The following is a 27,959-nucleotide window of genomic DNA, read 5'->3' as shown; positions in this document are numbered from 1 at the left end:
AAATGAGGCATCAACCTGGTGAAGCTACAACACAGGACTACCAGCATACCAAACAGCATAAGCAGCAAGTGATAGACAGAGCTAAGCGATCCCACAACCAACGGATCAGATCTAAGCTCTGCAGTCCTGCCACATCCAGTCGTGAGTGGTGGTGGACAATTAAACAATTCACAGAATGGCTGCAGGGCATTCTGAAGAGGGAGGGTAAACAGCCAGAGGTCATGGTCCATGTTGGGACCAATGGCACAGGAGGAAAGAGAAATGAGGTCCTGCAAGCAGACTTCAGGGAGTCCGGTAGGAGATTGAAAAGCAGGACTTCAAAGGTAGTAATCTCCCGATTACTCCCAGTGCCACACAGTAGCGAGTATAGGAACAGAAGTATAGAGCAGATTAATGTGTACCTGGAGAGATGGTGCAGGACAGAGGGCTTTAGAATCCTGGGGCATTGGAACTGTTTCTGGGGGAGGTGGACCTGTAAAAGTCGGACGGGTTACATCTGAACAGGAACGGGACCAACATCCTCGCGGGGAAGTTTGCTAATGCTGTTGAGACAGATTTAAACTAAATTGGCAGGGGGATGGGATCCTGAAAAGTAGTTTAGAGGGGAGAGAAGCTGAGATGGAATTAGAAGTTAAAATGCTAGTAAGTGAGTCTGGAAGGCAGGGGAAATAGGCTGGATAAGAAAGAAGTGAGTTTAGCAAGGCTAAATGGAATATATTTTAATGCAAAGAGCCTGAGGAATAAGACAGACGAGCTGAGGGCACAGATAGGCACATGGGAGCATGATAGCATAGCTATGATCGAGACTTGGCCAAAAGGGAAGGATTGGCAGCTCAACATTCCTGGTTATAGGGTATTCAGACGAGATAGAGAGGAGGGTAGAAGAGGATGGGAGGGTCACAATATTGATCAAGGAATCGATTCTAGCAGTGAGGAGGGATGGTATCCTGGAAGGATCATCAAATGAGGCCATATGGGCAGAAGTAAAAAACACAAAAGGGATAAACACGCTTTTGGGTGTTTACTATAGGTAAGAATAATAAGGCAGTAATGGGCGGGGAGGGAGGCTAAAGAGACGGAGCAGTTACAAGAACAAGTTCCTGGTATTTTTCCATTGTGTGTGGTGACCAGAGCAATGGCTAAACAAAGTCCATCACCAGAGGTCACAGTAATACCACGAGCAGATGTTAGAGTAGCAGAAACTTTCTTTAAGGGTGAGGATAATTCAAAGGAAGTGTTCGGCAGGTCTTCATTAATCGAGGCTCAGAAAGCAGATCCAGAGTTAAACAAGTTGGCACAGTCAGCTCACACTGAAGCTGAGGCTGAAGGAGTTCCGGAGTGCAGTTACATTAAAAACAGAGTTCTGGTGAGGAAGTGGAGACACCCTCACAGACCTGTGGATGAGGAATGGACAGTTATTCATCAGATAGTGGCACCGCCCAAATATCGTAAGGAGATATTGTGAGTAGCACATGAAATCCCTATGGCAGGACATGTAGGAATACAGAAAACATGTAGGAATATGGAAAACCCAAGCACCAATAAACAGGCATTTTACCTGGCCAAGACCTCATAAGGACGTAGTTTTGAAGCAATATCATATCAATATCAGAGAAGATGATGGGAAAGACCAAGTGTGCCAGGTGGTAGGAGTAATGGAGGGTGACAGAGACAGTGAGAGTAAGGTAGAAGGAGAAGTAGACAGTGCACAAAGCGAACCTCCTACAATTTGACAAGACAATACTGGGACAGTTAGACACTGTGCTCTCATATTTAGAGGAAGGACCAAGGGAAGATCTAATAAGTTACTTAGGATGTATGAGGGAATTTGTAGGGATACACCTGGATGTACTACATTAGCTAAACATGATGTGGATGTAGGAGACTCAGTGTCAATAAAACAACATCCTTATCAGCTGAGCCCCAAGGAACATGCTCAGGTAGAAACAGAGGTCCAATATATGCTGGAAAATCAATTGATTGAGCCCAGCAAAAGCAGCTGGAGTTCACTGGTAGTGTTGGTTCCTAAGCCAGATGGGTCAACTAAATTTTATATAGACTACTGGAAAACGAATATAGTAACAAGGACAGAATCGTACCCAATTGCTCGGTTAGAGGATTGCATCAATAGGGTTGGCAATGCCTCATTTCTTTCTAAAATCGATCTATTGAAGGGGTACTGGTAAGTGCCATTAACATCAAGGGCTAGAGAAATATCGGCCTCTGTTACACCCAGCGGATTGTATCAATGTTGAGTCATGCCATTTGGGTTTAAAAACGCCTTAGCTACATTCCAGAGACTTATGAATCAAGTTGTAGCTGAAGTGCATAACTGTGTGGTTTATTTAGATGATGTTGTAATATATAGTAATACATGGGAAGAACATGTAAAGCAATTAGAGGACCTGTTTAAGCAATTGCAGTTGGCTGGCTTAGTCATAAATCTGGCCAAAGGTGAATTTGCAAAAGCAAAGGTAACCAAGGGCAAGTGTTGCCAAGAACAGCAAAAGTGAAAGCTCTAATAGAATTCCCCATTCCTAAAACTAAATGAGAGATCATGGGGTTTTTGGGAATGTGTGGGTTTTATAGGAAGTTTGTGCCTAACTTCAGCACAATAGCTGTACCTCTCACCAATTTGTTAAGAAAACAGGCAAAAGTGGTATGGTCGGCAGAATGCCAAGCAGCCTTTGAAAAGCTGAAGGCAATCTTGGACGCCCCTGACTTTACCAAATCTTTTAAAATAGCAATTGATACTAGTGATTTGGGGGTAGGTGCAGTCCAATTACAAGATGATCAATTAGGGATATAGAAGCTGGTGGAGTGCTTTTCCAAGAAACTAAATCAATATCAGATGAAGTACTCTACCGTAGAAAAATAAACTCTAGCATTGTTGTTGTCTCTTCAACACTTTGAGGTTTATGTCCGACATGATAACAAAGAAGCACTGATCTACACTGACCATAATCCATTGGTGTTCATTGAAAAGTTTAAAACTCGAAATGCGAAACTGTTTAGATGGAGTCTATTGTTTCAACCATTCAATGTAAAGATTGTTCACATTGCCAGCAAAGATAATGTGATCACGGATACATTGTCCTGGGTGCAAAATACTAAAATAAGTTAAAGGGGTAAGAGATGTTGAAGATTGTATAAGATTGTATAAGGGGAGGAAGGAAGAATGGAAATAAATCTCGTGTTTTGCTGTCCATATGTCACAAACCATGTGATGAAACACATTTTTGAAATTGCGTTTTAAAGGGTTTTAAGGGTGGAGGCATGTAAGGAAAATATATTTTATTTCTGTTGGACTGTGGATTAAATTTACAATGGCTGCAGTTTGAAGGACACATCTACTGGAACAGTGTGAGGAATATATACAATGTTGCTGTGCTGGAACAGAGTGTGCCATGAAAGACAGGATGGTGCCAAGGAGGAGTTTGGTCTAATGGAGAACTGCCTGGCAACAACATTTTAATTGGCTCCTGATCAGGTGACCAGGGTTTGGGTAAGAGCAATGCAGCAGAATAGCTCCTAGCCTGAAAGGGAAAAGACAAAAAACCCTCTTTCTCCTGTGTGCGTAAGATCCCAATAATTCCACAATAATAGCTAGCTGGCTTTTCCTCCTCATACCTCTATAACCTGCTCTCTCTCTGAAAACTCCTGTCAAGAGGCAAAGGGGAAAATCACTGTTAGAGACATTGAAAGGCAAGTGCTCAGCCAGTGAGCTACAGACTGAAAGTGCTGGAAGACCCACCTCGTGTCATCAACACAGAACTGAAAGGAATTTGGAAAACATCGATCAAAATCAACCTATCGGATCCTGTAATCCGGAATTGGTGCTATTGAACTGTTTTATCCCACCCTTAAAATCCATGTTTTTGTGTGTCTTGTATGTGTGTGTATAGGGATTTAAGCAGGGGTAGGGTTTAGGTTATAGAGTTAAAAATTAGCAGCTCATATTTCTTTCATTTGCCACTGGTTAACAACAGTTTGTTCAATAAACAGTTATTTACTTATTAAGTTTACAAACCTGGTGCTCGTATTCTGTTAACCTAAATTAAACAGTTCGGTGGGTTGATCAAATTTTTTTCATTTGTCACGGCTCGGAGAGCAGTGGGGCTGGACATTACAGCGCACTATCTCCAGTGAGTTGTGACAATGTGTTGGAGTTATACACTACAATGCCCTAAAATGAAGAATGTTTTAAGGGTAAATAAAACATTGAAAAATTAAATCTGGAAAACTGTGAATTAACTTCCCATCCTCAGGTGACCCAAAGAACACAAAACTCATAATTTTTAGTAATGTTTCACACGCTAATCTTTCTGTTGGGTATTCTGGTGCAGCTAATGTTGCCTTTTAACTTGAGATGCTAAGAAAATAAAAGGGGTTGTTAAATTACTTTGGCTGGTGAAACACTGTCTCTTGTGGAGGCAGTGGATATGGGATTCTATTTATCAAACATTTTTAATGAGATTTTGTACAATGGGTGTACTGAAGATATTGAATGCTATGCAGATAATTGTTCATTGTGGGATAATATACACTGTCTGAGGAGTGTAAGTGAGGAGAAGGTTATGGGTTGACCTTGCTGATTCAAAACAATGCTGTAGAAAAATAAATTTTCTAAATTAAGTGGGTGGATGCAAGTCATCAATAGTCTGATTTTACATCCATTCCCTTTTGGATAACAAATAAATTGTTAGGCATCCTAGAAGAAGGGTGTTTTGCAAATTATAATGCTTTGAGAGAATATGGAGGTCTTTGATTTAATCTGTTTTGAAATTTTGGTTTGCTATTAATTCTAATTTTGATTTATAGAGAGAGAAGAGAACCTGTTGAGGCGAAGGAACTGAGAGAATGGGATGGAGTCCTTACAGGAAGCGGGGTGTGAGGAGCTGTAGTCGAGGTAGCTGTGGGAGTTCATAGGCTTGTAATGAATATTGGTGGACAGTCTATCACCAGAAATTGAGACAGAGAGGTCAAGGAAGGGAAGGGAAGTGTCAGAGATGGACCATGTGAAGGTGAGTGTGGGATGGAAATCGGAAGCAAAAGTGATAAATCTTTCCAGGTCCAAACAAGAGCACGAAGCAGCACCGAAACAGTCATCGATGTACCGGAGAAAGAGTTGTGGGAGGGGGCTGGAGTAGGACTGGAACAAGGAATGTTCCACATACCCAATAAAGAGACAGGCATAACTGGGGCCCATGCGGGTACCCATAGCCACACCTTTTATTTGGAGGAAGTGAGAGGAGTTAAAGGAGAAATTGTTCAGTGTGAGAACAAGTTCAGCCAGACGGAGGAGAGTAGTGGTGGATGGGGATTGTTCGGGCCTCTGTTCAAGGAAGAAGCGGAGAGCCATCAGACCATCCCGGTGGGGGATGGAGGTGTAGAGGGATTGGACGTCCATGGTGAAGAGGAGGCGGTTGGGGCCAGGGAATTGGAAATTGTTGATATGATGTAGCGTGTCAGAGGAATCACGGATGTAGGTGGGAAGGGACTGGACAAGGGGAGAGAGAATGGAGTCAAGATAACGAGAAATGAGTTCCATGGGGCAGGAACAGGCTGACACAATCGGTCTGCTGGGACAGTCCTGTTTGTGGATTTTGGGTAGGAGGTAGAAGCGGGCCGTCCGAGGTTGGGAGACTATGAGGTTGGAAGCTGTGGAAGGAAGATCTCCAGAAGAGATGAGGTCAGTGACAGTCCTGGAAACCATGGCTTGATGTTCAGTGGTGGGGTCATGGTCCAGGGGGAGGTAGGAGGAAGTGTCAGAGAGTTGGTGCTCAGCCTCTGCGAGGTAGAGGTCAATGCGCCAGACAACAACAGCACCACCCTTGTTAGCGGGTTTGATGACAATGTCAGGGTTGGACCTGAGAGAACGGAGTGCAGTAAGTTCAGAGAGAGACAGGTTAGAGTGGGTGAGAGGAGCAGAGAAATTGAGACAGTCAAGTTAGCAAAAGATCAAGAGCAGGTAGGAATCCAGAGGGAGGGGTCCAGGTGGAGGGAGAATATTGGAGGTGGGTAAAAGGATCCGTTGAACGGGGAGAGGACTCCTGCCCAAAGAAGTGAGCACGGAGACGAAGACGGTGGAAGAAGAGTTCAGCATCGTGCCGAGCGTGAAATTCATTGAGATGAGGGCGTAAGGGTATGAAACTGAGTCCTTTGCTGAGCACTGAACGTTCAGCATCAGAGAGGGGAAGGTCAGGGGGTATGGTGAATACACAGCCGGGGCTGGGTTTGGAAGACGGGGTGGGGATGGAGGGACAAGCAGGGGTGGAGGGTCCTGGATGGGTGTTGGTGTCGATGAATTGTTGGAGCTTGCGTTCCTTAGCACTTGAGAGAAAGAGGAAAAGTTTCTTGTTAAGGCAACCTTTGTAACTGGAAAGTTGTTGATGTATATAATGTTGATGGAGGTGGGGACAGGGGGGTTGCTTCCTGTTGCTGAGCAGGTGTCCAGCTGTGTGTGTGTTGAAACAAGCCTGTTAGCCAGGGAGTGATGTCCAAAGGAGCAGCTCTGATGTCAAATCAGTGCTGCACATGGACTGGCGCCACAACCTGCCTACTCTGCACTTGCCTGGCGCACATGTGACACCCTCACCAAATGGCGTTCACTGCAGGCAACATCAGTTTGTGGATGCAATGCAAACACCATTCTGCTTCTAAAGCAGCATGCACAGTGTCATAGGGACAGTAAATAGAGTGAAGTGAGCAGACAGTGAATGGCTCTCAGAGAAGTGATTGGAGTTACAGGACACACAGTACTCACTTTCAATAAGGACAGGAACCAGAACATATGCAGCACATGGTACATATTGAGATCAGCATGTGTTATTATGTTTGTAATGTACAGCACCCTGTACCTGGGGCTTGGGTTCACTCCATAGTGAATTAATTGCCTCTATTGGTGAAATGGATATTTCCCTGATGTACCCAGAATCCACTGCCAGCTTCATGTGTACCATGACATTAGCCCAATACACTGAGCAACTTCCTAAATATGGATGAAAGCAGCTGTTTTCTTTTTGAAAGCAACACCTGTCGACCGTATCAAGCTTCAGGGTTAAAGGGCTATTCTTGGAGGGGTAGCTGAATGAGATCAAATGTTCCAGTGCCAAATTAAGCCAGTGAGATGCCTGAGGATTCATGTCTGCTGTGTCACAGGCTGACATGTAGTTGCTGCTGGTACATCACACCCCAATTAAATGAGTAACGCAATATCCAAAATAGTCCCTGCACTGGTCAAAATCCAACCTTCAGAAGTGTTGGTCGAACATGTCAATCCAGAAATATATTTGGCTGCTTCGAGGGGTTTGTGAGGATCGAGCTGCCCATAAAATTTCTCTCTGCCTATTTGTTAAACTGGTTAACTGGGACCTAAAATTCATGGGTTATGCCAGGATCATGCCCACCAGTGCCCGACAACCCTGACCCCAGTGGAATTGGTGTGGGTTAGGAGGATGGCACCTCACTTCCATTATTACGGGCATTTCTTGGGCATCCACCTTCCTTCTTAGCTTCTGCTGCTTGACAACTGATGAAAGGGTGATTGGGAAGACTGCCCAACTAATTCTGAGATTTGCCCCATTGATGCCCTTTGTCAAGGGGCTGACAGTAACATTTATATTTTCATTGCCCATGTTCAGGGGTCAAGCCTAGCACCTCTGGCTTGGAACTGCCCCCATTCAGTAAGGCCCACTGGAATCTGGTAAGCCTCATCTGACTCAACACACCTGCCTCCAGGCTTGGGACAGGCTCCCCTGTAGGCCAGGGAAGTGGGCATCTTGGCCTATGGAATCTCCCACCAATGGGCACACCTCCTACCCATCGATGGCTTTGCCCTTTCCAAGGCCGGGTAGGGTATTCTGACTGAGTTTGGCAGCCAGAGGCCTGGTCCCCGGCCTATTTCTGAATCAAACGCCTGCTGGAGTGAAGGAGCAAGTCTGGCATAATGGCTGAGGGAGTTCAGGCTGCCCCTATCTTTGGGTATCAAGAGAGGCCTGAATTTCCTCTAAGCATCAATGGCAGCTTAGTGGGACCTCCACTTTCCCTTGCCCATTTCCCAGGTTGGGATTACTATATATTGAGGATGGGTCAGGGTCATTAACAGCCTGGTGGAGTGGACGAGGGGGAGGGAGGGCTGTTGAGGGATTACTGACTTGCCTCTCTGAGACGCTCGTGATTGGCTAAAGACTTCAAATTTTGAAAAAAGTTGTCCATTTTTTGAAATTCATGCCATATATAATGTGATCGATTGCACTCGGCAAGCTAGCCAGTCAAATTTTAACCCCTGACACAAATGTTGTTATGGGACAAATCTGGCTTCAACCATCACCTTCGACAGCACCTTCCAAACCCACGACCACTACCATCTAGAAGGACAAGGGCAGCAGATAGATGGGAACACCATCACCTGGAAGTTCCCCTCCAAGCCACACACCTTCCTGACTTGGAAATATATCGGCCGTTCCTTCACTGTCACTGGGTCAAAATCCTGGAACTCCCTCCCTAACGGCACTGTGGGTGTACCTACACCACATGGACTGCAGCGGTTCAAGAAGGCAGCTCACCACCACCTTCTCAAGGGGCAATTAGGGATGGGCAATAAATGCAGGTCTAGCCAACGAAGCCCACGTCCCGTGAATGAATAAATAAAAAACATTGGAAGTGGGGGGCAAGTGGAAAGCTGACAGAATTATAAGAGATATGACAGTGAATCCTTATGCCGGGCATCCTATTAGCTTAAAGCCATAAAATGGAGCAATCACATTTAGTATCAAGATAGACTTCTATTCACCTCTTTACAATATTACCCTAGACTTAGGACAATCGGCATTAACAACATTTCTTTCCCCTGAATACTCTGCTGGTGACTCTTCCATTTGATTGAAAGAGAACATAACATGACATTTTCCTTAGTGCGTTTGTTGGTGGGCCTGGAGTATAATATTGAAGTTTGCTGGTAATACAACATCGTTTAAATAGTGAGTAGGATAGAAGCAGACTTCAGGAGGATATAGACAGGTTGGTGAACTGCGCAGACACACGGCAGATACAGGTACAGAAAACGCAGGGTGGAGCTTAAGAGAGCAATTAGGAGAGTAAAGAGGGGATATGAGAAAGCTCTGGCTGGTATAAGTAGGGAAAATCCTAAGATATTCTATAAGTATATCCATGGGAAGAGGATAACCAGGGAAAGAGCAGGGCCCATTAGGGACCAAGGGGGCAATCTATGGGTGGAGCCAGAGGACATCGGTAGAGTGTTGAATGAATACATCACATCCGTCTTCACCCAAGAGAATGAGGATGAAGGTATCGAACTCGGGCAGACAGGCTGTGAGGTTCTTAAGCAAATTGATATAGGGAGTGACAAGGTATTGGAGGTGTTGGCAGGCTTAAAAGTGGACAAATCTCCAGGTCCGGATGATGTGTGTCCCAGACTGCTGAGGGAGGCAAGGGAGGAGATCGCAGGGGCTCTGACCCAAATTTTTAATTCCTCTCTGGCCACGGGGGAGGTGCCAGAGGACTAGAGAACAGCTAATGTGGTTCCACTATTTAAGAAGGGTTGTAGCGATAAGCCAGGGAACTACAGGCCAGTGAGTCTCACGTCAGTGGTAGGGAAACTATTGGAGAAAGTTCTGAAGGAGAGTATCTATCTCGACTTGGAGAGGCAAGGTTTGATCAGGGATAGTCAGCATGGCTTTGTCAGAGGGAGGTCATGCCTAACAAATTTGATTGAATTTTTTGAGGAGGTGACCAGGTGTGTAGATGAGAGTAGTGCAGTTGATGTAGTTTATATGGATTTCAGCAAAGCCTTTGACAAGGTCCCACATGGGAGACTTATAAAGAAGGCAAATGCACATGGGATACAGGGTAATTTAATAAGGTGGATTCAAAATTGGCTTAGTTGTAGGAGGCAGAGGGTGATGACAGAGGGATGCTTTAGTGACTGGAAGCCAGTGTCCAGTGGCGTACCACAGGGATCTGTGCTCGGTCCCCTATTATTCATCATTTATATAAACGACATAGATGACTATGTGGGGGGTAGGATTAGTAAGTTTGCGGGTGACACAAAGATTGGCTGGGTGGTTAATAGTGAGGTTCAGTGTCTTGGGCTGCAGGAAGATATAGACGTGATGGTCAAATGGGCAGACAAGTGGCAGATGGAATTTAACCCTGAAAAGTGTGAGGTGATACACTTTGGAAGGAGTAATTTGACAAGGAAGTATTCAATGAACGGCATGGCACTAGGAAGTTCTGAGGAACAAAGGGACCTTGGTGTGTGTGTCCATAGATCTCTGAAGGCAGAGGGGCAAGTTAGTGGGGTGGTGAAAAAGGCATATGGGACACTTGCCTTTATCAATCGAGGCATAGATTACAAAAGTAGGGAGGTCATGTTGGAGTTGTATAGAACCTTGGTTAGGCCACAGCTAGAGTAATGTGTGCAGTTCTGGTCACCACATTATCGGAAAGATGTGATTGCACTGGAGAGGGTGCAGAGGAGATTCACCAGGATGTTGCCTGGGATGAAACATTTAAGTTATGAAGAGAGGTTAGATAGACTTGGGTTGTTTTTGTTGGAGCAGAGAAGACTGAGGGGTGACCTGATCGAGGTGTACAAGATTATGAGGGGCATGGACAGGGTGGATAGGGAGCAGCTGTTCCCCTTAGTTGAAGGGTCAGTCACGAGGGGACACAAGTTCAAGGTGAGGGGCAGGAGGTTTAGGGGGAATGTGAGGAAAAACTTTTTTACCCAGAGGGTGGTGACGGTCTGGAATGCGCTGCCTGGGAGGGTGGTGGAGGCAGGTTGCCTCACATCCTTTAAAAAGTACCTGGATGAGCACTTGGCACGTCATAACATTCAAGGCTATGGGCCAAGTGCTGGTAAATGGGATTAGGTAGGTCAGTCAGGTGTTTCTCACGTGTTGGTGCAGACTCGATGGGCTGAAGGGCCTCTTCTGCACTGTGCGATTCTGTGATTCTGTGATTGATCTGAATTAGTGTGGATAGGTTTGAAGTGATGTGCTTTGGGAGGAACAACATGGAGAGGCAGAAGAATGGAAATGGTTCTATTTTGAGGGGGGTGCAATAGCCGGTGAGGCCTGAGGGTATGGTTTCACAAAGCTTTGGAGGTGATAGGGAATGTCCATGAGGTTGTTGAGAAAGTGTATGGGATACTTGGCTTTAGAAATCAGGGCATTGAATACAAAAGCATGGAAGCCATGCTAAACCTTTCCAAATCTCTCGTTCGACCTCAGCAAGATTATTGTGTACAATTCTGGGCACCACGCTTTAGGGAGCTGTCCAGATCTTGAGGAGGGTACAGGGAAGGTTTACCAGGAAGATCGCAGAGCTGAAGGACTTCAGTTATGTGGAGAGATTGGAGCAGCTCGGATTGCTCTCCTTGGAAGTGGGAAGAGCAAAGGGAGCCCTAATAGTGGTATTCAACATTTCTGAGGGGTTTTGATAAAGTGAGTGAGGAGAAACTATTTCTTCTGGCAAGTGGGTGTGCAGCTAGAGGCTGTAAGTTTAAAATAGTCCATCAAATCTGGAATACATTATCTGGAAGGTGGGATCTGATTCCCTAAGAACCTTCAAAAAGCAATTGGGCACGTGTTTGAAGAGGAGGAATTTGCAGGGTTATGTGGAAAAAGGTGGGTTGTGGAAATAAATTGGAAAGCTCGCTCAAAGAGCTGGCGCAAGCACAATGGGCCAAATGGCCTCCCTCTGTGCTGGAAGATTCAATTCTATTCTATGAAGGAGGCCAGGAAAGAAGCCACAACACAACAATGGCATGATCAGCAATGGGAGCATTACTTATGGTGAGAGTTGTCAGATTTTTGACCTTGGAAAATGGAGTCAAGCCTGGGGAAATCTTCGTCAGATGCTGCACATTACCAGAGCCTTTGAGAGGGTACATCTGTCCAAGCTCAGCTATAGCTTGCGCTATATCGGCTGGACTGGTATCTTTGCACATCTTGCCACAGTGGGATTAGAGCTCCCAACCTTTGCACTTTTATCCAAGTGACATAACAACAACGCTATAGCACCTCCATGTAAAACAAAAACCGAGCTATTCTTTCCTGTCAGTTGGTTGTTTGATCTGCCCTATCCACTTCTGCTTTTTAGCCATCAGGACTTATAAGCCAGGCTGTGAGCCAATGGCGATGAGTAGACATTCGGATGGGATGTGGCAGCTAATGCCAGCTCTTGGCAACAAGTCTCTGCTTGAGATCCTTCCAATTTCTTGTGTTGCAAACTTTGGTCTTGGCGTGTCTTTCCAAGATACCAGTGAAGTCCGGCATGCTAAGTGGTGCCTTCATAACATTGGAATTAAACATAAGGATTGTTATTTAAGCTTGTCCTGAGCTTACATTAGGTGCAGTGATCAAAGGGATGACTGAGGAGAAACATTTTGCTACCTGTCGGATCTTAGCAGAATGTCAGGTAGAAATACTCAAATGAGGCATCAATGATGTGGTGAGGTCATTCATATTTCTCATCATGAAAACCTCAGGAGTCCTAATAAAAATATCCTGCATTTATATAGTGCTTTTCACAACACAACGGGTGTCTCAAGGCGCCGTGCAGCCAATGAAGCACTTCTTGTGTAGCCACTGTTGTAGGAAATGCGGCAGCCATTTTGCACACAGCAAGCTCCCACAAACAGCAAAGGGATAATGATCAGGTAACTTGTTTTTGTGCTGTTCTTGTGGGGTGATGTTGAATGGGACGGGGAAAGGGTGCACAGTTCTCCCCCCTCCCCGCTCTGAGACCCTGGGTGACTGAAAATGGCACTAGCCATGGAAGACAAGGCCTCAATGCCTCTACTCCACCAGCCCTGCCATTGCCAAGCTTGGGCCAAAATAATGCCATTTTGTACGTGGAATTGGGTTCATGTTGGCAAGAAAGATTAAAATAAGTCTAATCGTCGACACAACCCATTCCCCTATAGCTCCCAGTGTTTAATTAATTTAGATACACAGACTCAGAGAGCCATACAGCACAGGGGGTCATTCCCTCCACCCGCCCCCACCACTCTTTCCTCATCACTTTGCAAGTATGTGTCCAATTCTCTTCTGAAAGTTGGTAGGGAATCTCACATTCCAAATCGCTGCTTGAGAGAAAAATCTCTCCTCACCTCCGCTCTGATATTTTGCCACTTACCTTCTGTCTGTGTTCTCTGGTTACTGGCCCTTGTGCCTGGGGTAATAATTTCACCTCATTAAGATTTATAACTTGTAAGATGTTGATGTATTATTCTTCAGGCTGAGCTCATATCAAAAGAAACCTTAAAATTAACATTTTAATAATTTAATCCCATTCATATTTCAAGAAAGTCTAATCCCCCAGGGGACAGCCCGATCTCATGAATCAAACACTTATACACACACATGGAAAGGGGTAAGAAAACAAAGAGCAAAAGTGGTGTTTCTCAACAAATATTAAACTCAGGACCGGATTTCATTGAGGCCTAGTGGGCAGGATCTTGTGCTGTGTCTGGTGGTGTGCCTGGAGGCGGGAAGGGTATGTAACTAGGTGAATGGTGGTGTACTGGAACCTGCTATCTTCCCGGCTCCGCCAGAATTAAGTTCTGGGTGGGAATGCCCATGGTCGACCTTCCCAGCTCGTCGCCAATTGAGGCCCTTAAGAGGCAACATTCAACCTGCAAAACCTCCCACATCCCTCGCCTGTGGCCTGGGTCATTCTGTGATCCTGGGACCCCGATGTCTGTCCCTCCAGCAGCCACTACCTCCCCAGTGGTGCACCACGAGCTGCCGGTCCCTGATTGGCCAGCAGCTCTCGCTGGGTAAGACTTTCCCCTCCCCCGTGGGCCTTGATTCCAACCCTCCGCTGGCCTGGCCGCTGCCTGATTGGCTTGTGGTTCGGTGAGCATTAACGGAGCAGAGGCAGTGCGATCGCTCACTGGCCCTCCAGCCGGCAGGCAAGACCCCCGATGCCTCAACCAGATTCCGCCCCTACAAATATGCAATCATTCAGTAAGCATCATAGCACACACTGAAACACCGGCATGTGCACTTACGCAGAGTCGATCTCCTCAGCTCTGGGCTATTCTGACCCACTACTTTATGTCTACATCTTGCCAAATGGCCCAAAGCGGATCACACTCTAGTACATTTGGAAGTAGCTGATAAAACAACGAGGAGCATAGTTTTCAGGAGAATGTAGACAGGCTGGTAAAGTGGACAGGTACGTGGCAGGTGAAATTTAACCCAGGGCAGGGTGGAATGGTACAGTTTGGTAGGAAGAGTGAGAAGAGGCAGTAGGAACTAAATGGGGGTGGTAGCAATAGAGAGACCTCGACTTGTATGTGGACAAGTTCAGAAGGTGGCTGGACAAGTTGGGAAGCCTGTTTAAAAAAGCGTACGGGATCCTTGGCTTTATTAATAGAGGAATAGATTACAAAAGCAAGGAAGTTATGCTAGACCTTTATAAACACTGGCTAGGTATCAGCTGGAGTACAGTGCTCAATTCTGAGCTCACTTTAGGAAGGATGTGAAGAACATAGCGAGACTGCAGAAGAGATTTGATAGAATGGTACCAGTGACGTGGGACTCCAGTTACACAGGAAAACTGGAGAAGCAGGGATATTCTCCTTAGAATACAGAAGGTTAAGAGGAGATTTGATAGAGGTGTTCAAAATCATGAATGGCTTTGATACAGTATATTAGGAGAAACGGTTTTCAATAGCAGAAGGACCGATAGTCAGATGACACAGATTTAACATGACTGGCAAGAGAATCAGAGGTGAGATGAGGGAACATTTCTTCACCCAGTGAATTGTGATCGAGAATGCACTGCCTGAAAGGCCGATGGAAGCAGTTTCAATAACAACTTCCAAAGGAGAATTGGATAAATACTTGAAGGGAAAGAAACTATAGGGAAAGAGCAGAGAGTGGGATTAATTGGATAACTCTACCAAAGGGGCAGCACAGGCACAATGGGCTGAATGGTCTCCTCCTTGCTGTAAGAGTCTACAATTCTATGGAAATGACTGATCATTGCGATTGGGCAGGTTTTGCTCTGGGCACTGAGATTGGGTAGTTAGGGTATGGATGGCAATTTTAACATCACCTTCAATACAGAGTGAGGAATTGGATTTAAATTCTCAGGTTGTGAGCATCACCGACAAGACTGGCATTTAGTTCCTGTCCTCACTGCTGGGATTAAGTATGGCTGAGTGGCTTACCAGGCGATAGCTCAACTCCACCTACCTGCAGTCTCATCCTCAGTCCCTCCTGCCTCCAGATAGGCATTCCATTGCCTCTTGAACCGATTGACACTCACTGCTTCAAGGTCCTTCCCTGCTAATTTATTCCACTACTCCCTGACCCTATGGTGTCTGACTGCCCTCCTCGTTCTTGCTGTTCCCTTCACCACAGTGAACAACCTGCCTGGACCTTGAAGAGCCCTCAGAGGCTCCTCCTGGGCTCCATTGGTCAGGGAGGAGGTAACAGGGTGCCTGGTCTCCTGTGCTGACTTATGCGTCTGCCTGAGAGACAGGGTGAACCAAATTGAAGCTCAAAATCCCCCATCGCCTGCCACTTGGAGCTGTTCGGCCAAGAGTTGAATCACCAGTGACTGTTTCTTTCTGCTCATGTCAAGTTATTTATTAACTGCATGTGGGACAGAGTTTGATGGAGGGGATTTTACTTGCCGTTTGTAGGAAGCCTGGTTTGAAGTGAAACATTTCCTCACAAGCGAGTGCCTGTTTCGGAGATGGAGCCCCTGTGAGTTTATGGTCGTTGAGGTGTCAGTGTTCATTTCCCTCAGTCTGTCAAAAAGCTCATTTCAAGGTAGCTGCTTGTTTAAAGTAACGTTTCCAACTCTCCCCTTCGACTGGGGGTGTTTTGGGGGGAGTGCAGAGGAGAAGGATCGTAAACATTTGTATGACACCCTGGTGACCCAGGCTGGCACAGCGCAGCTGGCACAGCGCAGCTGGCACAGTTTCTGATGAATGTGGAGGAATGAGCTCGAGGCCACAAATAGTCGAGAATTGGAGATCTCGGAGGGTTTACTCTCCTGCTGAACAGAGCGGAGAAGCAGCTGTCTTGGCTATTTATTGTGTCAGTCTCGGGTCACTGCTGCCCTCTGTTGCTTTCCATATGTAACACTGTACAGAGGGCACCCGGCCTCTATACACTTGCATCTGTTCTGCCCAGGATAAATTATCAGCTGGGTGAAGAGGAGAGAGCAGAATTGGATGGTACTTTATGCCCCTCTCCCTCCCCACCAGCCCGCCCAGGACATGTCCCGGTGGTTACTTCCTCAGGCATGTTTGGAAGAGTGATGTGCATTGCAAGTCATTGAGGGAGTGGGCAGGCTAAGTAAGAAAAATGGAACAAATAAGTGACCAAAATGAATTGCTAAATCTGAAGCTTTTATTTCTTTTATTAAATACAAAATGGAACAATGGGAGAGGAGATTATGTGTATGTATACAACTCCGGCATCCACATACCTCAATATACAGCTAGAAAATACAATGAGCTTCTTACCTGCATCTTGACCACCTTCCCCCAACTCAACAGGGTGTGGAGGGATTCCGGCTGATTCCAGCCAAGGTGGGCAGGAGGTGCCAACAGTTTGAATGGGTCCTGTATCTGGACCTAACCATCTGGAAGAATGGGACAACCAGAATAACCTCTTCTCCCTCCCCACTTCTCATTGTGTCCCCTGTCTCTATAGTTACCCTTCCCTCTTGTTGATAATGTTCAGTATCTAAAACCTGCACAACTTGATTTTATGTGCCCTACTAATAAAGAAAGTCAGACAGAAAGGAATGTTAAGGAGTCCTGAACTGTATTAGATGCCATGTTGGAATCAGGAGAGTCTAAATGTTACTTTACCTTTGGTCCTTAAGAGGCCTGTCTGTCTATTTTAGATGTGGTTTATTATTATTAACCCTAATGACGAAGCAAAGCTGTAATCCAATTACTGAATCCAAACAAGTCACCAATTCCATTTTATTCCTGTACATCGACTACCAGTCAGCCGAACTCTCTCCTCATCACTCCCATTATTGTATTTATATATACACCCCAATGAACAAGATCATTACTGGTTTTCTCTGGTGATATATAATTTCAATGTTCACTGCTAAATGACTATGTACCATTAATTCTGATGGAGCAAACCACTCCCTCTGTGAACCATGTCATTTAGCCTAGTCCCATCATGTTCACTCTCATACAGAGTTGCTGATTCAGACAGTTTGCATGCTGTGAATACAGGATTTGACCTAAAGCATTAAATGTTCCCAACTACTTGATTTTCCATGGTTTATATTTGATACTATCTGCCCAGCACCCATCAAGCAAGTTTGCCATACTTACATGTGATCTTCTTACCAATGTGACATTATGAAATACTATATCTGGTTGTAGAAGTTGCAGTTATTCAGTGGGCTGAGGCACAAATATTACAAGTGATCCATGTTTAATAAACTGTCTTGAGAAATTCTAATGTGGCATTCTATTTCTTTAAGGTAGTATGTGTTTATTGGGAGAGACAGACAGGTGTTAGACCTGTCACAAAAATGAATACTAAATACCATTACTGTCTCTTGCCTGGTCAGTGTTTTAGTTATCTTCCTTTGAAGAAACATTTAAGTGAATTCTCCTCACATCTAGGAAGAAGTACTTGTAAGATATCACTGCCTCTCAGTTAAATGGAAACGTTCAATGAACATGCAATTAGTTAATTGACCCCAAAGCATGCAAGTTCATTCCTCAAATATATCCCAGGTATTTTTCAATGTCAGTCCAAGTATCACATGGTAGTGTTAGAGCAATAAGCATATTGTAATAGTTTACTTTGTGATCCCAACAGATTCTTGAGTTTGAGAGATTGGAGGAGCTACACTTACATGCTAAAGTGTTGGGTGAACTGAAGTGTGTAATCAGGAAAGGGAGTGAAAGGTTGAAGAATCTGGAAGATTAAAGGGGTCACATGTTGAAGAGCATTGAACTGAAGAATCTGCACACTAAAGGATCTGACAAAGTAAAGGGTCCAGTAGATGAAAGTGTTTTGTCGAACTGAAGAATCTGGTATCTTCGAATTGAATGGACTGAAGAATCCCATAAACTGAAGAGTCCAATCCAATGAGGAGGTTGATAGTTGAAGAATGTGACTGAAGGGCTTGCCTTGGCAAGATCACTTTTTGGATCCAGTTGATTTTGTGCATGGACCCATCAACATTGGCGATTGGTTTTTGTGGGTTATCTTGATCTGGAGGAGAGACACAAACAGAAGACATTGAGTACATTGGACACAATTCTTTACATACTGCATAAACCAAAAGGTCTCCTTCATTCTTTGCCGGGAATGTTGTGCTCAATCCTCCTAACTCAGTACTGTTTGTTTTCAGGCTTTGCGGCATCGATTTTTATTTATTTATTCATTCCCAGGATGTGGCTGTTGCAGAGAAAACAGGCAATGTTTGAACATCGCCAATAGTCCTTGATGAGGTGATCTTGAATACAACCGAGTTGCTTGCTAAACCATTTCTCAGCGCATTTAACAGTCAGCCCCATTCCTGTTGGCCTGGAGTCACATGGGTAAGGACAGCAGGCTTCTTTCGCTAAGGGGCATAAGTGGACCAAACAAGTTTACTAGAAGAAGGTTTGCTAGATCGGGATGAGGGGATTGCCCTATGATGGGAGGCTAAGAAAATTGGACCGACACTCTCTGGAGTTTAGGAGAATGAGAGGTGATCTCATTGAAACATAAAAGAGTACGAAGGGGTTTCACAGGGTAGATGCTGAGAGATTGGGGCCAATCATTTGGGACTGAGATGAGGGGAAATTTCTTCATTCAGACCCATATCCCCGAAGGTTGTGGTTCCTCCTTTGTTGAGTTACATTTAAGGCTGGAATAGACAGATTTTTGGTCTCTCAGGGACCCAAGGGATATTAGAGAGGGGGGAAGGGGCAGGAAAGTGGAATTGAGGAAGAAGATTGACCATAATCGTATTAAATGGCACAACAGTCACAAGGGTCCGGAGGGTCTATTCCTTCTTCTATTTCTTGCGTTTACAACAATCCAGGTAGCTTCATGGTCACCATAACTAATAAAAACTTTTAATTACAAATTTATTTAACTAACTGCATTTAAATTCCCCCAGCAGTCTTGGTGGGTTTTGAACTCTTAATCCCAAACCGTTAGTCTAAACCTCCGGGATGCAAATCCAGTAATATTACCACTATGTTATACATCAGATAGTCAGTTGGTAAAGGATGAAACTAGAATCAGTCTTTACACACTATGAGAAGCATTTATTTACAGAGTTACATACTACAAGCATGCACCTCTGAACCCAACAACCACAGTTTCAGTCTGTGTTTATTTATAGGGGCACAAGCGAATCCCCAGTTAAAAATCAATTAAATTAATTAAAACAATAATATACAATTAACAGATTCTCTTCTCTCTTCAAAGAAAAATTACTGTAAAACCAAAATATCAAAAGAAATTAAAACAAAAATCTGAATTTTCTGTACATTGTGAGACACCCCTCCACTAGAATCCCTGACAATTTATTTCTACACGCAGTTCCTTCTGTAAAATAATCCGACCATTGGGGACATACATCTACCCAGCAACCAGCCAGGTCAATACATAATATTTACACCATTTCATTATCACTCTAATGAATGATTATTTAGATAACATTGAATGGGTATACAATCTTCAGAGCCCCTTATTTAAAATCTCAACTAAAATATGAGAATAAAAAAGAGGGTGTATGACGCATGTCCGGTGAATTCTTCAAGTGGAAACCAGGCCAGATACAATAAAATGAGAGAGGAAGTGAAGAATAAAATGAGATTGGCAAAGAGAGAGTGTTAGAATAAAATGGTAGTTAAACAGAAAAGGGAATCCAAAAATCTTCTCCCAGAGTGTAAATAGTAAGCGGGTAGTAAGAGGTAGGGTAAGGTTGATGAGGGATAAAGAGGGTGATATTTGTTTCGAGCAGCAGGGTGAGGCTAGAATCCTTAATGAGCTCTTTATAGCAGTGTTTACCAAGGAAGAGGATGCTGACAAAATATCAATCGAAGCAGAGATGGTAGAGGTAATGGATGGTGTGAAAATTGAGAGGCAAGAGGTACTGGAAAGGCTTTGAGTGGATAAATCGATTTGTACAGATGACTGGTATCCCAGGTTGCTAAAGAAAGTGGGAATTGAGAGAGCGGAAGGACTTGTCATAATCTTCCAATCTTCCCTGGATATGGGGGAGGTGACAGAGGATTGGAAAGTGACAATATGTGACACCCTTACACCCTTCCTTGAATAAGGACAGTCCTAGTAACCACAGGGCAGTCAGTTTAACATCAGTGATGGGTAAGGTTTTAGACACAATAATCGGGGAAAATAAATCAGTAGGCACTGGGAGAGGTTTGAGTTAATGAAGGAGAGCCAGTACAATTTGTAAAAGACAGACCCTGTTTGACTAATCTCACTGGATTTTTGATGAAGTAACAGAGGCTGATGAAGGGAATGGAGTGGATGTTGTCTATGGATTTTAAGAAAGTGTTTGACAAAGTGCCACATAAAAGGCTGTTTAACAAAACTGTGGCTCATGGAATAGGAGGGTCAGTGTGAACTTGGATAAAAAATTGGCTGAAGGAACAGAAAACAGCAAGTCGCAGTAAATGGTTATTTTCAGACTGGAGGGTGGTAGGTAGACAGTGGTGTTCCCCAAGGGTCAGTGCTAGGACCACTGCTTTGTTTGATAGATATGAATGACTTGGATACTGCAGTGCAGAGTCAAATTTCAAAATGTGCCAATGATACCAAACTTGGAGGAGTGGCAAACACTGAGGATGATACTAATCAACTGCAGCAAGATATCGATAGGCTGGCAGAATGGATAGACAAGTGGGAAATGGAATTTAATACAGAAAAGTGTGAGGTGATGCATTTTGGCAGAAGGGATAGGGAGAGGCAATATAGACTAAATGGCACAATTCTAAAGAGTGTGCAGGGGCAGAGGGATCTGGGGGTTCATGTGCAGAGATCTTTGAAGGTGACAGGACATATTGAGAGAGTAATTAGCAAAGCAATGGGATCGTGGGCTTCATAAATAGAAGCATTGAGTACAAAAGCAGAGGAGTTCTGCTGAACCTTTCTAAAGCTCTGGTTAGGCCCCAACTAGAGTATTGTGTCCAGTTCTGGTCACCACACTTTAGGAAGGATGTGAGGGTCCTTGAGAGGGTGCAGAGGAGATTTACCAGAATGGTTCCAGGGATGGGGGATTTTAGTTACAAGGTTAGGCTGGAGAAGTTGGGGTTGTTCTCCTTGGAGCAAAGGAGATTGAGGGGAGATTTGATAGAGGTGTACAAGATTATGACAGGTTTAGATAAGGTAGATAAAGAAAAGCTGTTCCCATTAACTGATGATAGAAGGACTGGGGGACACAGTTTTAAGGTTTTGGGCAAGAGATACAGAGGGAACGTGAGGAGGAACTTTTTTCACACAGTGAGTGGCAATGACCTGGAACTGGCTGCCTACGAGGGTGAGGGAAGTGGAGATGATCAATGATTTCAGAAGGAAATTGGGTGGGTGATTGAAGGAAATAAACTTGCAGGGTTATGGGGACAGAGCAAGGGAATGGGACTGACTGAATTGCTCCACAGAGAACCAACAAAGGCTTGATGGGCTGAATGGCCTACTTCTGTGGTGTAATGACTCTGTGACTTGATGACCCCTTCTTTTACAATGCACCAAATCTCCTGAATTGAAATTTACCTCCGATGACCTTTTCCGATGCCTCAGTGCTCTCAGAATCTCCTCCAAGGCCTCGGTGTGGATGATGTGCCCTCTCATTATATGTAAAGTATTCAAGTGAGCAGACAAAATGAATGGGATTGTGTTACCTCTGAGAGTAGGAGGACTATCACACAGCACCAAAGGCAATCTGGGATTTCAGCCATAGACTGAGTGACAGGGACTCTACCCTCCAACCACCTGGAGTGAATTTTTTGTCTGGAGTGCCCATGGCAGGGCAGCTGGCAACACTCACTCTGGCTCATCAACTCAAATTTGATGGAGCGTTTGATCAATCACTGCATGATTGCTTTCACAGAATCCATTTCTGGAAGGGCTTTTAGCTGCAGTATTCATGTCCATGATGTTCATGTTTTCTAATGTCTCTGACGTGTCATTGGCAAATTCCCCTCCATTATCAGTCAGAAGCTTGACTGGTGTCCCAAGTCTGGTCCCTATCTATTTTGGAATGATTTTGTCTATAATCCCTTTGTCTTTACTAAATATTATTGTAGAAACACTAAATTTGGTTGCCGGGTCTACAAAATGTAGAATGGAAGTATCTCTGTCCCTGTCCCATACCTTTAGATCCATGGAAACGAGATCATTAAAGCCATGTGCCAATGGAAGGCTTACAATAGGACATGGCAGCATCCTCCAATACTTTTCTTTTTATAGATTTCACACTTCTCACTAATCTCTATTAGCCTTGTATATTCTCCATCAACCACATCCGCATCTTTTAGCAGCGTTTTTAAACCTTGGATGAGTAGGGTGAGAAAATTCTCCGTGTAACTTTAAGACTTTCTCTCTGATTCTTATCACCTGATAGTATTAATACTTCTCTAACATTCTGATGAAAAACGTCAGGTTTTGCCAAGGGGAAATAACATCCTGACTGGGTACATTGAAGATCCACTGACTTTCCAAACATAATTGCTTCATCATGCTCCATGTCAAGTCTAATTTATGTCTTTTCTATAGAAGTTTTACTGAACAGCCATTGGGATCTCACTGGAGGTTACATCAGTGCTTATAAAATGGCAGACTCCTGCTATTGTGCCAGGAATTGAACTCTCTTTAGTGGCCAAACCTAAGCAAGCAGTACATTTACATTAATAACAGACAGCCTTCCACTGGGAGCTCCACCTCCTGTGGGTGCAGTGCCATGGTGTGCCCAGACAGCTGGCGAGGGTGAGGAAGTGGAGGCTGTGGAAGGGGAACCCGTACAGGACACCCCCTCTGCGCAGCAAGGAATCGCTCAGATTGTGGGGCCGAGGCTCCCAGGGGAGGTTTTGAGTCCTGGTGCTGATGGGAAGTTCCATCTGAATGGGGCTGAGCTCAGACAGGAGTGCTCCACAACGCCCAGACCACCTCAACAGCACATTTTTAAGATTCTCAACGGCTTTTGCTGCAAGCTGGACACTACCCAGGGACACATTGTGCTAGTTCCAGGGACACATTGTGCTAGTTCTTCCGGGGAGGTCCAACCTGCCCATCCACCTGTACATCTCTGACTGGTCACTCCAGCAGCCCGAGCACTCTCCTCCACCAACCACAGGAACCCGTACTGATGGATATACCCATTCCCGAGCAGCAGCTCCTGGACAATAGCCGCCACTCCTGATGGGAGGGAGGTCCGGCTGGAGATGACCATGCCCCAGATCCAGATCACTTACTGGCCAAAGACAGGCAACTCCCACAAGGAGTTACAGAGACTCCCGAGGTTTATAAACAGGAGCTTTGTGTCAAACTTGAGACTGTGGATGAAATATGTCACCAGCGCACACCATCGAGGAGGAGGCTCGATGTTCAGGTATCTCTGCAGGGTCTGAAGGCAGGAAGTCACTGCCTGGGTGTGTAGGCACACCAGCACCTAACTGCCCACCCTAGGTGGGAGACTTGGCATTGTGGCAGAGACCCAGTGCGCCCTTTTGTCCCAGAAGAAATCAACTAGATTCTTCAGTATCTTGGTGACAAACTCAGGGACGGATCAATGTGACCAACTGGTGCCACAGCATAGCAGCCACCAATTGGTTTATGTCCTGTAGGACAGCATTCGGAGCAGTCCTGTCCAGCTCCTTAGACGAGTGGTGACCTTGGCTTCCAGCTCTTACCAGTTTGCTGGCCAGAGTTCCTCGGTAGACCTAAGATAGACTCCCAGATAGAGGAGGTGGGCAGTGCTCCAGCCAAAAGGCCTGAGCTCCTCCGACGAGGAGTCCAGCCACCACTGACCCACCAGGAGTTCAGAACATTTCTCCTAATTGATCCTGGTGGAGGACATGGTGAAGTAGACATACTGACAGTCGCGCAACCTACACACTTCAACAGGATCTGTGATCATGAGGAGAAAGTCATTGGCATAAGGCAAGGGGGCGAATAGGCCCTGTTCCACTGGCAGCCGATTAGGTCCTGTTCCACTGGCAGCCGATTAGGTCCTGTTCCACTGGCAGCCTTCCAATGGCACAGGACCTAATTGGCTGCCAGTGGAACAGGACCTATTCAGTTTCCAGTGGAACAGGACCTATTCAGTTTCCAGTAGAACAGGACCTATTCAGTTTCCAGTGGAACAGGACCTAGTCGGCTTCCAGTGGAACAGGACCTAGTCGGCTTCCAGTGGAACAGGACCTAATCGGCTGCCAGTGGAACAGTGCCCAGTCAGATGACAGTGAAACAGGAGCTAATCGGCTGCCAGTGGAACAGGAGCTAATCGGCTGCCAGTGGAACAGGAGCTAATCGGCTGCCAGTGGAACAGGAGCTAATCGGCTGCCAGTGGAACAGGAGCTAATCGGCTGCCAGTGGAACAGGAGCTAATCGGCTGCCAGTGGAACAGGAGCTAATCGGCTGCCAGTGGAACAGGAGCTAATCGGCTGCCAGTGGAACAGGAGCTAATCGGCTGCCAGTGGAACAGGAGCTAATCGGCTGCCAGTGGAACAGGAGCTAATCGGCTGCCAGTGGAACAGGAGCTAATCGGCTGCCAGTGGAACAGGAGCTAATCGGCTGCCAGTGGAACAGGAGCTAATCGGCTGCCAGTGGAACAGGAGCTAATCGGCTGCCAGTGGAATAGGATCCATCATCCTATTGTTATCACTTCTTGCTCTGGTCTGGACCATGACTTGCTGGAGAATGTCTGAGCTGGAAGATGGATTCCTCATGCCTGAGTTAAAGCAGACTTACCGTACATGGGGGCTGCAGCCATGGCTCCCCATCAATCTGCATTGGCAGCAACCTTTTTGTCCTGAGGGGGAAGCAAAGAGAGGGAAAAGTTTTAGAGATGGTCCAACATCCTGGCTCAATGAAAGAAGGAAACTCGATAGAAATTCCTGTCAAGTTTGAATGTGTCTTTTCGCTCCATTTAGCACAGAGGCTGTTCGACTTCATTCACAACATTCACTCCATTGCTGTTACCTGATGGTGACGTCGGAGCATTGAGCCAATCGCTTCCCTGCATTCTTCAGTCCTGCATAAATCTGTCCCATTTCAATCACTCCTTCCAGCCCCACCACTTCCAACAGCTGGTCACTCAACTCTGCAACGAAAAACATTGCAACAACTTTTTACCAGGATCAAACACATCCTTTCTGTACAATAAACCTCTAGGCTTGGGAGTCTTGCCTTGACATATTGAAATGGATCATTTGATGGGGATATCTGATGTATGCCTACTCTGACGAAGGCATTCTGGGATGTTTGACAACATGATGTTCTGACCACATGACATGGATCGTGTGACATCTGATCACACATGCCATCTACAAAGGGTGTTGCATTTACCTACCAAGGTTGGGCATCTAGTAGTAGGACAGCGACTGTAGGGTAAGGAAGTCTGAGAACCAGGAGAAATCCACTAGCAAGGGGAAAATCCAAGGCTGTGGATGAATGGAAACCCAATTAGGAGAGAGTAATTTGCGGGGGAGGTGAATGCAGTGGTGGGAGGAGCTTTAATACCTGAGCAGCTCCGAGTTCACCATCAGCTGCAGCCCAGCAACAGCATTCTCACCTCTGACACAGATGCTTGTGGCTTCAAGTCTAATTTGAGGATATAATCTAAACTGACACTTCCTGAAGCATTTGTCGGATATCATTGTGCACAGAAGCCGCTCTGCTCACCCACATGACACCAGGCGCTGTGTTTGAAAGTGAGTTGGGGAGATGTGCTATATATGATCCCTATTAGGGGGAGGGGGAGATGTAGCGGTATTGTCGCTGGACTAGTAATCCAGTAGACCCAGGGTAATGCTCTGGGAACCCGGGCTCAAATCCCGCCACAGCAGATGGTGGACTTTAACTTCAATAAAAAACCTGGAATTCAATGATTATGACCATGAAATGACTGTCAATTGTTGTAAAAACCCATCTAGTTCACTAATGCCCTTTAGGGAAGGAAATCTGCTGTCCTTACCCAGTCTGTGACTCCAGACCCACAGCAATGTGGGTGACTCTTAAAAATGCCCTCTGAACAAGGGGTGGGCAATAAATGCTGGCCTAGCCAGTGATGCCCACATCCCACAAACAAATATATAAAAAATCTCTCATTCTAAATGCAGATGCAAACAGCATCTGGGTACTTGTACATCAGAACAGTAAGAGCCTCACATGGCTTTGATCCTTACCAATGAACTCTTATTTGCTGAGCTACTGGGGTAACTCACCTTGTAGTGGACCATTCCTACAGTAAGACTGTTTGGCCCATCATTGTTCAGTCATTAGACATATATATAAAAAACAAAAGCTTCAGAACTGCTTCTGAATTAGTCAAAGATTTGTAAACAGTTTTGTCAACTGTTTTGCAAATGCCCTTCCCAGCGAGGCACATACAGGTGTGACTAGGAATGGCAATGCCCTTCATAGGAGCAACATGAGGCTATTCAGCTAGGTGAGCCTGCTCTGCCATTCAATAAGAACATGGCTGACCAGCAGCTCAACTCCATTAACCCACCTTTGTCCCACATGCCTCGATACTGTTACCTGATCCCAATCAGCTGTCGATCTCAGTCATGGAAGCTCCGATTAACCCTCAGCATCCACAGCTTTGAGAGCAAGAGAGCTCCAGATTTCCACTGCCCTTGTGTGATAAAGTGCTTCATGATTTCACTCCTGGACGGCCCAGGTTTCATGTTAAGGTCATGTCCCCTTGTCCTCGATTCCCCCTTCACGTCGACCCTATCAAATCCCTATAGCGTTTTAAACACAGGGCAGCTGTCGTGGTGGCTGTGAAATTCTATACCTTCCTGTTCTTTGACCCGGGTTGCCACGGTTACCCACCTTGTGTGCATGACTTGAGGGCCTCGGAGTCGGTGATTGCTGCGTAGGTTTTGTTTGGCAGGGCCTTGTACTCTCCTTTTCTGTTTTCGCCCCATAGGTTTGAGCCCCCGTGCATGCTGGGAATGTTGAGGATGGCGATTCCCTCCAGGGAGAGATTGCTCAAGTCTAAGAGGGTCCCAGAGCACTGTAAAGCGTAAAGGAAACAAAGATCAGCCATGTGTCTCCATTCCAAACTGACCACAGCGCTCAACAGAGGGAGGGAGGGGGGCAGAGACGCTTTTCAACAACTGAGCACCCACTTCTCACCCGAAACTAGGGTGGCTCCCCACCCTTGGCTGTTCTATTGCTGCCCAAGCCCACGCAATGCAATTTGTAGGCACCTCGGTGCTCGGGCAAGCAACCCGCTCCGCCAAAGCTGGCAGGAGGATGCCTGAAAACGTAAATTGAAGGGGCATGCTAGGTATCGAGCTTCAGTTGCAATTTTCAAGTGCCAGTCGGTGTAGCTCCTCCCATTTCTACCCGACCTGTTCACCAGCCCTACAAGGGGTGGCTGGAGGGCACTCCGGAGGCTTGTCTTTAGGGTGTGCCTGGTCCACCTGGGCAGTGCCCTCTGGCCCCCTTCCTCCCCACCCTGTGAAGATGGCATAATGCGGCTATGGAGTGAAGAGTAGAAATTATATGGACAGACTATTAGGCCTGGGAGTCTCCCTCGGGAACCAGTGATAAACTAGCAGCGACATTAAGCTGTGGGGGACAGGAACTCACTCACTTCGATCTCCAAAACCTCCTGCAGGTTCTTGCATGTGGCAGAGACGGTTTCTGAGGTGGCAAACTCAAAATACCACAGCTTATTCTTCATCCTTTCAAAAGGAGGAAATGAGAGTTTAGGATCAGTTGAGATTTACATCC

General features: G+C 45.6%; 1 protein-coding gene across 5 annotated transcripts in view; it reads right to left on the bottom strand.

The window, feature by feature from the left end:
- Positions 1 to 16,380: 16,380 nt before the first annotated feature.
- The window catches only part of LOC144672687 (diacylglycerol kinase beta-like), a 275,739-nt gene continuing 264,160 nt past the window's right edge, over positions 16,381 to 27,959 (bottom strand). For all 5 annotated transcript variants that reach the window (XM_078534584.1, XM_078534587.1, XM_078534586.1 and 2 more), the window contains 5 exons: positions 27,820 to 27,910; positions 27,051 to 27,234; positions 25,194 to 25,314; positions 24,963 to 25,023; positions 16,381 to 18,248 (listed from right to left, as the gene is read on the bottom strand). In XM_078534584.1, coding sequence (XP_078390710.1) covers positions 18,174 to 18,248; positions 24,963 to 25,023; positions 25,194 to 25,314; positions 27,051 to 27,234; positions 27,820 to 27,910 — 532 coding nt within the window. In that variant the 3' untranslated portion in view covers positions 16,381 to 18,173. The remainder of the gene's footprint in view (positions 18,249 to 24,962; positions 25,024 to 25,193; positions 25,315 to 27,050; positions 27,235 to 27,819; positions 27,911 to 27,959) is intronic.

This window comes from Cetorhinus maximus, chromosome X (assembly GCF_964194155.1).
Source record: "Cetorhinus maximus chromosome X, sCetMax3.hap1.1, whole genome shotgun sequence".
Classification (NCBI taxonomy): domain Eukaryota; kingdom Metazoa; phylum Chordata; class Chondrichthyes; order Lamniformes; family Cetorhinidae; genus Cetorhinus; species Cetorhinus maximus.
This window is presented reverse-complemented; position numbering and strand designations above follow the sequence as displayed.